Genomic DNA, 16557 nt, shown 5'->3' on the forward strand with positions numbered 1-16557 from the left:
TAAAACTTAGTTTTTCAATTCTCTTTTTTCCTCGTAGATCAAAATCTACAACTTGGGGGCATTCCATTGTATGACCCTGATAGTATGTTTGGAATACTCATGTATAGATAATTCTTCTACCTTACCCATTTTTAGGAAATCGAACTGCTGATGAATATTCCTTAAAAATTGTGGGATTTTGTTAGGTTGGTGCCTTTACTTCAAGTATTTTCAGACATAAAGATAGCATTTCATTCCTACAGGGCTCTATGAATAGTACTGTAAGCATGGAAGCATTGGAATGATGTTCTAAAAAACTTGGCTACACACGTGGACTTTAAACATCTTGTTAACCTTTGCTTTTGTTTGTGATTGAGCCTAGTTAACTGTGAGGGAAAATGTTTCTGAAAAGAATTTTAAAATAATTATGAACCAGTGGCAAAGCATGGTATATATAATATAAATAAATTTCTATGGTTTTTTTAGAATAATAATTTTTTATGCTTTCTTTGCTAGAGACTATTATTTTACTTTTTCTGTAACTGGTCATCTGATGAGAAAGCTAATTTAGATATTTGAAAATAGGGTGAATATAGTTTCAGTAATTGTTATAGTGCTTGGTTTCATACTTTTGAAATCAATTAAAAACCAGTTGCTTGCCCCAGCGAATTTTACTTATGTACAAGAAACAGTGGGAGACAGTGTTGTTGCTATCAACTTCTGTTAGTAAAGAAGCTAGATATTTTTAAAGTTTCTTTTAAAACTTTGATTATAATTACTAAAATCAATCTTCCAAACCTTTAATAATTGCTTTCCTTACTCCCTGAAAGATACAGTAAAACATATACAATTAGCATACTGTATTTTTAAGTTTTTTGCAAAAGAACCATTTTTCATGTTAACATTTTACCATGTTGCATGTAAAATTTTACCTTGATTGACGCTTGTCATTGTCATTTGAATTTTTGTTCAGTTGGCACATATTGTGCTGAACAGCTACTGCATTTTTTTAAAAGTTCTATTAAGGATTTTTTGTTTAATGTGTATGTCAGTAGTTGTCTGTAGTAGATATTTTATAGAACAATAGAAATAATACCTTACACAAGTGAAATATTTCTCTTCTACAACTGTGGCATTAGTTATTCTCAGTAATCCTTTGAAATAGATATGTACTTTGATATAAAGTGAAATATAAAAAATAGAGGGACTTCCCTGGTGGCCCATTGGTTAAGACTTCGCCTTCCATCGTGGGGGATACAGGTTTGAGCCCTGGTTGGGGAGCTAAGATCCCACATGCCTTGCAGTTAAAAAACCAAAACATGAAACAGAAGCAACATTGTAATTCATTCAAAATGGTCCACATTAAAAATATATATATTTAAAAAAAAGATAGCTTTTCTGCTATTCTTAACGTTCTTGATATTTTCTTTTACCAATTTCTCTTCTTTTTTAGGTACCTAGTCGATAGTCGCTGGTTCAAACAGTGGAAAAAGTATGTTGGCTTTGACAGTTGGGACAAATACCAGATGGGAGATCAAAACGTTTATCCTGGACCCATTGATAACTCTGGGCTTCTTAGAGGTATTATTTCCTTAAATCAAGTTGGTAAATGTGTTCATTTTAATATGTTATGGTCAACATATATAATGTGGAAAATGTTAATGTAAATAAATTGATAAATCAGAAATTTCTTATATAGTTATCCCTTGGTGTCCATGTGGGGTTTGATTCTACGACCCCTCTCAGATACTAAAATCTATGGATGCTCAAGCCCCTTATATAAAATGGCATAATATTTGCATATAATCTATATGTCTTCCCATAAACTTTAAGTCTTTTGTTGGTTACTTTTAATACCTAACAAAATATAAATGCTATGTAAATAGTTGATGTTACATAGCAAATTCAAGTTTTAGTTTTTGGAACTTTCTGGAATGTTTTTCTTCCCGGTGGATGCAGAGGGCCGACTATATTATAGATTTGACCTAATGAATTCAGATTATTTTGTCATAATTAGTTTTCTATATTATGACAAGTTTTGTCATTTATGATGTAAAAAGGGTTTATTAGCTTTTAAGACTAGATAGCACTATCTTACTGTTTGGGGGAAATGCTCTATCGTGTTATTATTTTGCTAACAGACACGTAACTTCTTTAATTGGGGAGCAGTGGTATATGTTACCTTCTTGGATTTTTGGATTTTTTTTCTACAACCCTTACTATTAATACTTGTCAGCTCTTCTAAAACTCTGGTAACATTTAAAGAGAATAAAACCTAAGTACTAGAACTTTCATTACTGGCCTAGGTAGAATAACAAGGACCAGACTTATCTTTCCATTTAAATGAACCAAAACCCTGACAAAATATATGAAATCGTGGTTCTCAAAACATTGGACATCAGGCATTGAAGAACAGTGATCCCTGAGAAGTATGAAACAAATGAAATGAGCCCTGTGTTTTCCTCAGCTTACTGTATTGAGAGAGTTTCCAAGGCACAGCACAAAAGGGGAGACCCATGCAAAGCCTGGCAACCTCCCTTAGTTGAGAAAAGAGTTTGGAGTCCAGGGAGACCAAGACAGCCAGAGTTTCCAGGGCAGAGAACCAGAGAGGAATGAGCAGCACGTAAGGAGAGAGAGAGACCTAGAGATCTACAGAAACCACTGAAGACTCTTGTAAGTCTTCAGCTGACAATTGACTAGTGCATGTGTGTGACAAGCCACCCAAAGCCAAGAAAAGAATTGTCCAAAGAATTAGAGCAATCATTTAGGTTCATGTGACCAAATCAGGTTCATTTGCCAGATGTGCTACAAGCCAGATGCTGACATGGCAAAGTTTGCAGCAGGGAAAGGATTTATTTGTGAGGCAACCAAGTGAGGAGTGGGGAGAACAACTCTCAAATCCACCTACCTGATAGCAAGGGACTCAGGGTATTTGTGGAAATAAAGAAGCAGGGTAGTCCAAGGTATGCAGAGCATGGGGAAGGGTAATTGATGATAAGAAAAAAGTGAGTCATTCTTGTGCAGATGCAGGTAAGCTGCTTGCTTGTCCATAAGACACATGTTCAGAAAATGGAGGCGTTAGCATGTTCTGAGGGTGGAATTGTGGGCCCTTTCACGTCAAAAGGTCACCAAGTGGACACTTCATACAAGCCCAGTTGGACAGTTAGTGGTTTTAATCTTAGCTCTACCTAGAACTGAACGCAGCTGATTTCAAATTCCTGAAAAACATCTCAGGAAAGTATCTTATTTTTAGACTTTATGAAACTTGGAGGACATGCGAGTTTTTGTAAAAACAATCAAAGTGAGTTTGATCAGTGAAGGCATGTTACAGTTCACTGTTCATTAAGAAATTACAGTTTAATGGATCTAACTAATGAGTACCCTCAGTTTCACTCATAAAGGAGCAAGAATAATGTGTTCACAGTAGCCAGAGTGGAAAACGTTATAAATCATGGAGTAGACTGCAGAGAATGGGTTTGCCTCTATAGAAGGGCAAAATGAATCCTCTTGTCCTTCTAAATCAAAAGCAACTATTTCCAAGTAACTTAACTGCATCTCAGAACAGAACACAAAAGTATTTGTGTGTGTGTGTGTGTGTGGGTGCGCGCGCGCGTGCGCTCAATTGTGTCTGACTTTTTGCAACCCCATCTATTGTAGCCTACCAGGCTCCTCAGTCCCTGGAATTTTTGTCCCTCAGACAAAAATACTGGAGTGGGTGGCCATTTCCTCCTCTAGGGTATCTTCCCCACCCAGGGATTGAATCCGTGTCTCTTGGGTTTTCTGCATTGGCAGGCAGATTAGATTCTTTACCACATGCCACCTGGGAAGCAGGAATACAAAAATATCCAACATCCATCCAACAAGATAAAATTTTTAATATCTTGGATCCAAACAAATAGTACCCAGAATGCAAAGAAGCAGAAAATATAATGCATAATAAGGAGAAATAGCAACGTTTAAAAATTTTTTTTAAGTGGAGAAGAACACAAAGCAAATGAAAGAAATAAAAAGTGAATAGCAAGTGAGATGGTAGATTTAAACCCAACTCTATGAACAATTGTATTTAATGTAAATTTGAGGTAGAGACTGTAAGATGGATTAAAAAATAAAGACCCAACTGTATACTGTCTACCAGAAACCCACCTTAAATACAGAGTACAAATAGAGATTGAAAGATTCTAAGACTAACCTCCAGTCATCCTCACTCTTATATAACCATCTCCCCTTTGAGTGTGAGTGGAACCTGAGAATAAGATATCATTCCTGTGATTATTTATGTTATATGACAAAACAGAGATTATCCCAGTGAGCTTTATCTGATCATACATGCCCTTTGAAAGCAGAGCTTTCTCTGGCTGGTAACTATAGAAGTTAGGATTTAAAGCATGAGAAGAACTCATTGCTGATTTGAAAATGGGACTATGTGAAAAGAAATACAGGTGTCATCTAGGGACAAAGAGAATGGTTGTGCCTATAGCCAGCAAGAAAACAGGCACCTCATACCTGCAGCCATGAGGAACTAGATTCTGCCAACAATCTGAATGAACTTGGAAGTAGATTCTTTCCCAGAGCCTTCAGATAGGAGAGAAGCCTGTCTGACATCTTGATTTCCTCTTTGTAAGACCCTAAGTAGAAAGGGAAATAGATGGCGAAACAGTGTCAGACTTTATTTTTGTGGGCTCCAAAATCACTGCAGATGGTGACTGCAGCGATGAAATTAAAAGACACTTACTCTTTGGAAGAAAAGTTATGACCAACCTAGATAGTATATTGAAAAGCAGAGACATTACTTTGCCAACAAAGGTCCATCTAGTCAAGGCTATGGTTTTTCCAGTGGTCATGTATGGATGTGAGAGTTGGACTGTGAAGAAAGCTGAGCGCAGAAGAATTGATGCTTTTGAACTGTGGTGTTAGAGAAAACTCTTGAGAGTCCCTTTGACTGCAAGGAGATCCAACCAGTCCATTCTAAAGGAGGTCAGCCCTGGGATTTCTTTGGAAGGAATGATGCTAAAGCTGAAACTCCAGTACTTTGGCCACCTGCTGCGAATAGTTGACTCATTGGAAAAGACTCTGATGCTGGGAGGGATTGGGGGCAGGAGGAAAAGGGGACGACAGAGGATGAGATGGCTGGATGGCATCACTGACTCGATGGACGTGAGTCTGGGTGAACTCCGGGAGTTGGTGATGGACAGGGAGGCCTGGTGCAATTCATGGGATCACAAAGAGTTGGACACGACTGAGGGACTGAACTGAAGTAGAAAGCCCAGTTGAACTCACCTGAAGTTCTGACCCACAGAACTATGAGACTATAAATAGGTATTGTTTTAAGCTACTATGGTTATTTGTTAGCAGTAGAAAACTAAGACACATACTAACTTCAGTCTATGGGGTTGCAAAGAGTCGGACACAACTGAGTGATTGAACTGAAATGAACGCATACAACACTATAATCAAAAGAATGCTGGAGTGGCCATTTTAATATCAGACATTGAGATTTAGAACAGTGAACATTATCAGGAATAAAAGTGCATTTCATAATCGTAAATGGGCCAGGACAGTTCATTAAGAAAACATAATAATCCTAAAAATATATACCCATCTAATGGTGTTACTTGAAAATATGCAGAGTACAACCTGACAGAACCAGAACCACAAGGAGAAATAGAAAAATATCCACAATTATATAATGGATATTTCAGTACTATTCTTATAATAGAAAAAGTGTAGACAAAAAGTAGAAAGGAAATAAATCAATCTGCTTGTCCTGACATTTATAGAATACAGTACGTTCCCTATATACTAACCGCGAACTTTCAAAGTACATGCATTCACATATCCAGTCATATAAGTTGGTTCATGTGTCTGGAATACGTTGTTACATGCATGCATCCTCTTACAAGTGGTTGTGCTTTTGTGTACTTTACTGTAAAGTACTGTATAGAGTACAGTGGTGCAGTATCTTTTTTTCAAGCCCAGGATGTTCAGAAGCAAGCATAAAAGCAGCGGTGATGTAGCTGGTACTGCTAAGAAGCACCAAGCAATAACAATGAAAACAAAAGTGAAAATAATTGAGAGAGTGGAGCAAGGCAAAAAGATGGTGAAGATCACTTATTCTTATAACATGAATCATTCAGTCTTGGACATGTGAAGTATGCCATGCCAATGATGTTGACAATAATACCAAAGGAGCATGGAAAAGTAATGGAGGAGATGGAGAAACTTCTCAGTATGTGAATGCAGGATCGGTGTCAGCTGAGTTGCTCTCAGTTTAATGCTGATGCAAGAGAAAGTTAAAAGCCTTATGAAGACTTGAAGAAGAAACATGGTGAAAAATCAGAAGGCACATCTTTTAAAGCCAACCATGCTTTTATCGATTTAAGGCTAGAGCGAAGCTTTACAATGTAAAGGTAAGTGCCAAGGCAGTGAGTGTAGGTATGGTACCTGCCTGGAAATTTCCTAAAATGCTTTAAGAAATTATTGATGAAGGAATGTATTTACTATAGCAGGTTTTTAATGTGGATGCGAGGACTGTACTGGAAGAGGAATTCAGACCAAAGTTATATCAGTAAGAAAGAAAAGTTGATGCCAGGCTATAAAACACTAAAGGATAGGCTAACTCTCTTTGTTTGGTGGCAGTGCTTCTGGCAGTATGAAGCCAGAGAATCTTTTAGTTTCTCATCCAGAGAACCCAAGAGCCTTTAAAAACAGACAGGGACTCTCTTCCTTTTGTGTGGAGAAACCCCAAAGCCCGGGTTACACAGGCCATTTTCCAGGATTGGTTTTTCCACCATTTTATCCCAGAGTTGAGAAATACTGCTTGAAGAAAGACATCCCATTCAGCATTCTTTTGCTGCTCAACAATACTCTCGGCCACCCTCCAAAGTCATTCATGGATGACTTTCATCCCAGTGTGTATCTGCCACCAAATACTATGTCAGTTATCCAGCCTGTGGACCAGGGGGTTAAAAGCCTGTGGACTTTTAAGAAATACTATTCGCATTGCACTTTTTGTCAGGCAATAAAGGCAAGTGACAAATCAGGAACCACCTTGCAACAGTTTTGGAAGGGCTGTACCATGTACAAACCCATAAAAAACATTGACTTTGCTTGGTGTGATATTTAGTTGTCATCATGAATGGGATTTGGAAGAACCTTTACCCACAATTTATTCATCATTTTCATGGATTTGAGAAGGTAGACAAAGAATCAAAAGAGGTCTTCAGCCACTTAGTGACCCTCAGGAAAAAAATTGGAGCTAGATCTGCAAGAGGATGACCTCATTGACCTTGCTGTGCAAAATGAGGAGCTTACTAATAAAGACCTGATGGAATTGGAGGCCCAGAGAAAGGATGAAGAGAGACAAGAGGAAGAAGAAATAACCGAAGAACAAAGAGATTAATGACACATAAAATGGCAAAGGGTTTTCTTTATTTGAGGAGGCACTGTTAGTTTTTGAGGTGTGGGGCCCAAGTGCCACTGCTGTTCAGAATGCAGTCCAGTGCTACTCTGTCATCTGTGACAAGAAAAAAGAGAACTACTTACCCAGACATCACTGGATTGTTTTTTCAACAGGGTAGATAGAATTGAATCGGGCAAGGACCCAGAACCCGTGTCATCAGCATCAGGCATGAGTGACATTGCACCTTGCCCTCTGCCTCCTGTTGCTGACAGTCTTTCAGCTCTTATCATCTCCCACCTCCTCTCCTGCCTCCATCAGTAACTCTTCTTGCCTGTTCACTCTATGCCAGCCCCTGTATGCCAGCTGTTGTACTCTATGTACTACTATACTTTTCAAGGTACTGTACTATAAGATTAAAAATGTTTTCCTTATTTTTTGTGTGTTTTTAAATATTATTTGTGTGGAAAGTGTTGTAAATCTATTATAGTGTAGTACTGTGTAGCCAGTTGTGTTAGATACCTAGGCTAACCTTATTGGACTTATGAACACACTCTTGAAATGGAACTTGTTCATGTGTAGAGGACTTACTGTATTCCCACTGAACAACAGCAGAATGAAAATTCTTTTTGGTGTGCACATGAAGCATTTAGATAAACTGTATTATGCATAAAACCTGGTTCAGTAAAGTTAGCAGGAGTTAAATCATACAAAGTATGTTTTCTTACTACAGAGGGATAATAACTGAGAGGTGAAACGTCCTGGTGTTTGAAAACTAACATACTTATGCATAACTCATGGGTCAAAGAGAACTCAAAGAAATTAGCAAGTATTTTTAACTAAATGAAAGTGAAAACAAAACATATCAAAATTTGTGGAAGGCAGATAAATAGTATGTGGAGGGTAATTTATAGCTCTTTTAACATGTATAAGGAAAAGGAAAGGTTATAACTGAGAGGTAAAACATCTTCAATTGTTTGAAAACTTAACATGCTTCTGTATAACTCATGGATCAAAGAGAACTCAAAGAAATTAAGAAGTATTTTAAATGAAAGTGAAAACAAAACATATCAAAATTTGTGGAAGGCAAATAGTAAGTGGAGAGGAATTTATAGCTCATTTAACGTGCATAAGGAAAAGAAAAGGTCTCAAATCAGTGACCTTGGTTTCTGACTCAGAAAACTAAAAATAAGAACAAATTAAATCAAGCAGAAGAAAGGAAATACTAAGTTCAGAACAGAAATCAAATAAAGGGAAAACAGAAAAATAGAGACAATCAATGAAACCAAAGACTGGTTCTTTATGAAGATAATAAAATTTATAAAGACCTAGTTTGATCACAGTTCAATTCAGTTCAGTCCCTCAGTCGTGTCCAACTCTTCACGACCCCATTAATTGCAGCATACCAGGCCTCCCTGTCCATCACCAACTCTCGGAGTTCACCCAGACTCATGTCCATCGAGTCAGTGATGCCATCCAGCCATCGCATCCTCTGTCGTCCCCTTCTCCTCCTGCCCCCAATCCCTCCCAGCAACAGGGTCTTTTTCAGTGAGTAAACTCTTCACATGAGGTGGCTGATACTGGAGTTTCAGCTTCAGCATCATTTCCTCCAAAAAGAAAGGTAAAAGACATAGCTACCAGTATCAGGAACAAGAGAGGTAACATCTGTATAGAAATCTACAAATAGCAAAAGGACAATAAAGAAATACTTCTTCAAAGATGAAAACTAATAAAGCTCATAAAGCTCATTCCAAAAGAATGAATTTTCTGAAGAGCCCTATATCAATTAAAGAAGTTGAATTTGTAGTTTAAAATTTCCTCACAAAGAAAACATCAGACCTTGATGGTGCCACTAGTGAATTCTACCAGTACTGTTTAAGAGAATTATGCCAATTCAACAAAAGCTCTTTTCAAAAATTAGGAGAGACTGCTTCATGCAGTGAAACCAGCATTACTTTGATACCAAAGTCTAAGAGAGACATTTCAAGAAAAAAAAGTTCTCAACCAGTATACCCCTGATGAGCATAGATGCATCTATTATTAACAGAATTTTAGTAAATCAAGTCCAAAAATAAAGAGGATAGGTATATAGAAAAAACATTACCAAAATACTATATAAAAGAGTAAAATACAAAGAAACTTCCTCAACCTCAGAATGGGCATCTATGAAAATGGGCATCTACAGATGACATACTCAACAGTGAAAGACTGAATGCTTCCCCTCTAAAATCAGGGAAAAGCAAGGATGCCTACTCTCAACTCTTTAAGCCAAGATTGTACTGGAGGTTCTAGACAGTGTTTAATAAAGCAAAAAGAAAATGTAGAAGACATACAGATTGTATCAGATCAGTCGCTCAGTTGTGTCTGACTCTTTGTGACCCCGTGAATCGCAGCACGCCAGGCCTCTCTGTCCATCACCAACTCCCGGAGTTCACTCAGACTCACATCCATCGAGTCAGTGATGCCATCCAGCCATCTCATCCTCTGTCGTCCCCTTCTCCTCTTGCCCCCAATCCCTCCCAGCATCAGTCTTTTCCAGTGAGTCAACTCTTCACATGAGGTGGCCAAAGTACTGGAGTTTCAGCTTTAGCATCGTTCCTTCCAAAGAAATCCCAGGGCTGATCTCCTTCAGAATGGACTGGTTGGATCTCCTTGCAGTCCAAGGGACTCTCAAGAGTCTTCTCCAACACCACAGTTCAAAAGCATCAATTCTTTGGCACTCAGCCTTCTTCACAGTCCAACTCTCACATCCATACATGACCACAGGAAAAACCATAGCCGTGACTAGACCAACCTTTGTTGGCAAAGTAATGTCTCTGCTTTTCAATATGCTATCTAGGTTGGTCATAACTTTCCTTCCAAGGAGTAAGCGCCTTTTAATTACATGGCTGCAGTCACCATCTGTAGTGATTTTGGAGCCCAGAAAAATAAAGTCTGACACTATTTCCACTGTTTTCCCCATCTATTTCCCATGAAGTGATGGGACCAGATGCCATGATCTTCGTTTTCTGAATGTTGAGCTTTAAGCCAACTTTTTCACTCTCCACTTTCACTTTCATCAAGAGGCTTTTGAGTTCCTCTTCACTCTCTGCCATAAAGGTGGTGTCATCTGCATATCTGAGGTTATTGATATTTCTCCCGCAATCTTGATTCCGGCTTGTGTTTCTTCCAGTCCAGCGTTTCTCATGAAGTACTCTGCATATAAGTTAAATAAACAGGGTGACAATATACAGCTTTGACCAACTTCTTTTCCTATTTGGAACCAGTCTGTTGTTCCATGTCCAGTTCTAACTGTTGCTTCCTGACCTGCATACAAATTTCTCAAGAGGCAGATCAGGTGGTCTGGTATTCCCATCTCTTTCTGAATTTTCCGCAGTTTATTGTGATCCACACAGTCAAAGGCTTTGGCATAGTCAATAAAGCAGAAATAGATGCTTTTCTGGAACTCTCTTGCTTTTTCCATGATCCAGCGGATGTTGGCAATTTGATCTCTGGTTCCTCTGCCTTTTCTAAAACCAGCTTGAACATCAGGAAGTTCACGGTTCACATATTGCTGACGCCTGGCTTGGAGAATTTTGAGCATTACTTTACTAGCATGTGAGATGAGTGCAATTGTGCGGTAGTTTGAGCATTCTTTGGCATTGCCATTCTTTTGGGGATTGGAATGAAAACTGACCTTTTCCAGTCCTGTGGCCACTGCTGAGTTTTCCAAATTTGCTGGCATATTGAGTGCAGCACTTTCGCAGCATCATCTTTCAGGATTTGGAACAGCTCAACTGGAATTCCATCACCTCCACTAGCTTTGTTCATAGTGATGCTTCCTAAGGCCCACTTGACTTCACATTCCAGGATGTCTGGCTCTAAGTCAGTGATCACACCATTGTGATTATCTGGGTCATGAAGATCTTTTTTGTACAGTTCTTCTGTGTATTCTTGCCATCTCTTCTTAATATCTTCTGCTTCTGTTAGGTCCATACCATTTCTGTCCTTTATCGAGCCCATCTTTGCATGAAATGTTTCTTTGGTATCCCTGATTTTCTTGAAGAGATGCCTAGTCTTTCCCATTCTGTTGTTTTCCTCTATTTCTTTGCATTGATCGCTGAAGAAGGCTTTCTTATCTCTTCTTGCTCTTCTTTGGAACTCTGCATTCAGATGTTTATATCTTTCCTTTTCTCCTTTGCTTTTCGCTTCTCTTCTTTTCACAGCTATTTGTAAGGCCTCCCCAGACAGCCATTTTGCTTTTTTGCTTTTCTTTTCCATGGGGATGGTCTTGATCCCTGTAGGAAAAAGTAGTAAGTCTTCCTTTATTCACAAATACCTGTGTCTATGTAGAAAAGTTAATAAAATCTACAAAAAGAAAGCTTCTAGAATTAATAAATGAAATTAGCCTATAGGATACAAGACCATTACTCAAAAACCAGTTGTGTTTCTTGTACACTAAAAATGAACTAACATGAATTTAAATTTTAAAAACATATTTTATAATAGTACCAAAATATAAAATGCAGATAAATCTATAATACATGTAAACTAAAAACTACAGGATATTGCTGAGATAATTTAAAGCCTAAATAAAGAGAGAAATTATATTTTTGGATCAGAAAACTCAGTATTGTTTAATTCCTCCACTCAGTCTATAGATTCAACACAATTTCAAATCACATTCCTAGTAGGCTTTTTAAAATATGAGATAGAGTTTCAGTTCAGTTCAGTTCAGTTCACTCAGTCATGTCCAACTCACACACCATAAAATTCATCCTTTGAAATTCTGTAATTCACTGGCTTTCTTTTTTTATATTCATAGTTTTACAACCATCACCATTGTCTAATTCCACAAAATTTTCATCACACCAGAAAGAAACTTCATATCCATTAGCAGTCACTCTTCATCCCCTCTCAAGACCCCAGCCCTAGGCAATCATTAATATATTTTCTGTCTCTGTGGATTCTCCTTTTGTGAACATTTCATCTAAATGGAATCAAACAATGCGTGTCCGTAGTATTGTACTTCTTTTGCTTGGTACAGAGTTTTCAAGTGTCATTCATGTAGCATGAATCAGTATTTTATTCTTTTTTTAGTGGATGGATAATTTTCCATTGTATAGAGATATGCCACGTTTAATTTATCCGTTCATCAACTGATGGACATTTGGGTTGTTTTCACTTTCTGGCTATGAATGAATAATTCATTCATGAACTGTTCATGTACGGATTTTTGTGTAGATGTGTTCTTGGTCATATAGTAACTCTGTTTATCTGTTTGAAGAATTGCCTAACTTTTCCAAAATAGTTGGCACCATTTTATATTCCCACCAGCAGCAAGTAGGTTACCAGTTCCTCCACATCTTGCCAAACTTATTGTTGTCTATTCTTTTATGTTATAGCCATCCTAATAGGTATGAAATGGTTGTTGTTGTTCAGTTGCTAAGTCAGGTCTGACTCTCTGTGACCCAGTGGTGCCAGCCTTCCCTGTCTTTCTCTGTCTCCTGGAGTTTGCTCAAACTCACGTCCTTATAGTCAGTGATGCTATCCAAACATTTCATCCTCCTTAGCACCCTTTTCCTCCTGCCTTCAGTCTTTCCAAGGGCCAAGGTCTTTTCCAGTGAACTGATATCTATTGTTACTTTTGTAACAATAGATTTGTATTTGTTATTTTTATATCTGTTTGTTATTTTGATTTCCCTAATGATTAATGATGTTAAGTGTCATATCTGTGCTGCTTATATCTGTTTTGGAAAAATATTCAGAAAAAAAAAGAAAAATATTCAGATCCTGTGCTCATGTTTTAATTGGGTTATTTGTCTGTTTACTGTTACGTTTTAAGAGTTGTTTATGTATTCTGGATACTAGTCCCTTATCAAACAAGATTTCCAAAAATTGTCTCCCATTCTGTGTATGTCTTTTACTTTCTTGATGGTGCCTCTAAAGTGCAAATTAATTCTGATGAAGTCCAGTTTATCTATTTTTTTCCTTTGGTTGCTTGTGATTTTGTTGCAGAAACCATCACTTAATCCAGGATCAGAAAAGACATGTTTTCTTCTAAGAGTTCTTTAGTTTTGGCGGTTACATTTCTGTCTCTGATCAATTTAAAATTAATATTTGTATATAGTGTGAGATAAAAAATAGTTGAACATATTAGAGGATCTAGTAGTAGATCCACACATATATGCAGTTCATTTTACATAAAAATGTAAGAGAAATTCAGTGAAGTCTTTTAAATAGATGAATGCTGCTTGAGTGTTAAGTATCTATTTGCCAGAAACAAACAAACTTTGACCTGTACCCAGCTCCATATACAAAATTAACTCAAAACACACCATAGACTTAAATGTAAAAACCAAAATTATGAAACTCTTAGGAAAAAATTAGGAGAAGATTTTTGTGACACTGTGTTAAGCAAAGATTTCTTAAGTATGAATTAAAAAGTACAATTGATAAAGGGAAAAATTGATGATTTGTAATTCATCATTAACAAAAGCTTCTTCAAATAACACTGTTAAGAGAATGAAAAGATAAACCACAATGTGGGAGAAAGTATTTGCAAATTACTTAGCTGATAAAATAGATGCAGAATAAAGAATTCCATAAAGCCCAGTGGAAAAAATAGACAAAAGGCTTAACAGATGCCTCACCAGAGAAGGTGGTATTTTCAGAAAGCACATGTAAAAATACTCAACATCACTAGTCATTAGAAGAATGAAGATTAAAACCACAGTGAGGTCCCGCTGTGCATGATTTGAATCATTTACAATGATTCAAATTACAATGTAAAAGATAAATCCATACCAAGTATTGATGAGGCTGTAGAGCAAGTAGAACTTTCATACACTATTTTGGATAATGAAATAGTCTTGCAGTTTCTTAAAAAGCTAAATATACATTTACCATAGGAACCAATCATTCCACTCCTTGGTATTTACCCAAGAGACATGAAGAGAAAACTTACACATAAGTGTTCATATCAGTGTTACTTGTAGAGAAAATTGGAAACAGTCCAAAATGCCCGTTAGTAGCTGAATGAATAAATTACAGAATGTTCATATAAAGTAATGAAATCCTACTCAGCAATTAAAAGGAATGAACTCCCGATACGTAAAAATATGGATGGATTTCAAGATAATGATGCAGCATAAATGACGCCAAATAAAGCAGTACATACCAATCTTATATAATCTAGAAAATGCAAATTAGTCTACAGTTGGAAAACACAGATAAGCAGTTTTCAGGGCACAAGACAGTGGACCTGGATGGACAGGAAGGAGAGATTACACCAAAAAAAAGGGCGACAGGGAAGCCTTTGTGGCCAGGGGGTGAGGGGAAATGCTGATGGATATGTTTATTGTTTTGGTAATGATGATTTCACACTTGTATTGCTATGTCACAACAATAAATTTTACACTTTAAATCTCAGCAGTTTTGATATCAGTTTTATATCAAAAACACAGAAGTAACAAAAATGAGAGGTTCTGTGTTTAGGGTTGTTCTTCCTCCCTTAAAAATGATTAAAAAATTGATCATTTTATTTTATCCACTATAGGGCTTCTCAGGTGGCTCAGTGGTAAAGAATCTGTCTGCCGGTGTGGGAGACATGGATTTGATCCCTGGGTCGAGAAGATCCCCTGGAGAGGGAAATGGCATCCCACTTCAGTATTCTTGCCCGGGAAATCCCATGGACAGAGAAGCCTGGCGGGCTGCTGTCCATGGAGTTGCAAAAGAGTTGGATACAACTTAGTAACTAAACAACAACTAGATATAAATTACTATTTGATTCTGTTACATAATAAAATCATTTATCCAGACTCTTGAATTATTGTGGAGAATAACATAGACATCTTAATTTTTAAACTTTTTTTCTTTCCCTAAATTTATTTTGAAGCAGCTGATTATAGTGGAAAGAAAACGGATATTAGTGTAAATAGATACATGTTTGAGTCTAGCCTACAATTTTCTGTATGTGAGCTTGGGCAGGTTAATCAATACCTGAATCTATTTACTAAGTAAAATGAAGCTGTCTGCTTCATAATATTGTTTTGAAAATCAACTGAGATAAAAGTATTTTCCATAATGGTACCTTTCATTGTACCTGCAATTTTCTGTGTGAATGTTTTGGGCAATTTACTTGATTTCTTTGAATGTATTTTTTAATCTAAAATAGATATTCATCTTATAGGATTGTTTTCAGAATTGACTGAGATAACATGATCATCTGCTATAACATGACTTAGTACATGATGCATAAGAGAGTTTCATTTTCAGAGGGTTCTGAAAATTTGTTCCAAATAGTCAGTCTCATCAAGAATTTAATAAAGTTACAACTAAGAATTTTTTAAACTGAGCTTTAAAATTAATACTTACTTTGTACCAGCTATTGAAGTTCATATAAAATTCAGAGTTTTCTCATTTGTGTTCTATATGAAGCATAGTTTTTCTCAAAGGTTTGTATTGATCGTACATAGAGTAAATAATATTTTTTTAAAGCATTTCTCTTGCTTCTTGATTTTTATTGTATCTTGTTAAAAGTAGTACTTTATCATTGAAATGCTGCCTGTAACAATTTTGCTTCCCATGTTTGTTAATTCAGGGCTGACTTAGAATGAGAAAATCTTCTTTATATTTTTGAGTTATTTACAAATAACTCAGTAAACTATTTGTTTCTGTTTTTTACACTTTGGAAATTCAAGTGACCAAATAATAATCAGTGAGTCTCAGGTTAGGACTGTGATATAGGTACAGCTCACAGTATTGCTTCTAGATCTCTGGCCTGCCCTGTCCAACTGGAATTTTGAAAATGGATCATAGAAGCATAACTGAACAACTACCTCTACTCTGGATCTGTGGAGGAATCTAGATTGTGGACTCTCTGGAGTAATGAGATACCCTTTTGTGGTTTCCATCATGGTTCTCAGTCCATGTGCTTTGGTATTGTGAAAGATTATTGATTTGCTTCTGAATGTTCTTCATCAGCTAATGCTGAATTGATCACTATTACTGTGTGACAGATCTCTGATACTCAAGATATTTGGGAAACACTCTTCATTGGGATCCTCTGACCAACAGTATAGTATTTCTTTAAGAGTTCAATAATAGAAAAGTTACTTTTTAAAACACTGTTGGTTGACTAATTATACATACTGAAACTTTGTAAAGCAACAGTTTATTTTGAAATGCCTAGATTTAAGTTT

General features: G+C 36.8%; 1 protein-coding gene across 4 annotated transcripts in view; it reads left to right on the top strand.

Annotated features, from left to right (window-relative positions):
- USP15 (ubiquitin specific peptidase 15) overlaps positions 1 to 16557 on the top strand; it is a 134976-nt gene that overhangs the window by 24500 nt on the left and 93919 nt on the right. For all 4 annotated transcript variants that reach the window (XM_070370525.1, XM_070370526.1, XM_070370521.1 and 1 more), the window contains exon 2: positions 1433 to 1560. In XM_070370525.1, the coding sequence (XP_070226626.1) occupies positions 1433 to 1560 (128 nt within the window). The remainder of the gene's footprint in view (positions 1 to 1432; positions 1561 to 16557) is intronic.

Source organism: Bos mutus, chromosome 5 (assembly GCF_027580195.1).
Source record: "Bos mutus isolate GX-2022 chromosome 5, NWIPB_WYAK_1.1, whole genome shotgun sequence".
NCBI classification, from domain to species: Eukaryota; Metazoa; Chordata; class Mammalia; order Artiodactyla; family Bovidae; genus Bos; species Bos mutus.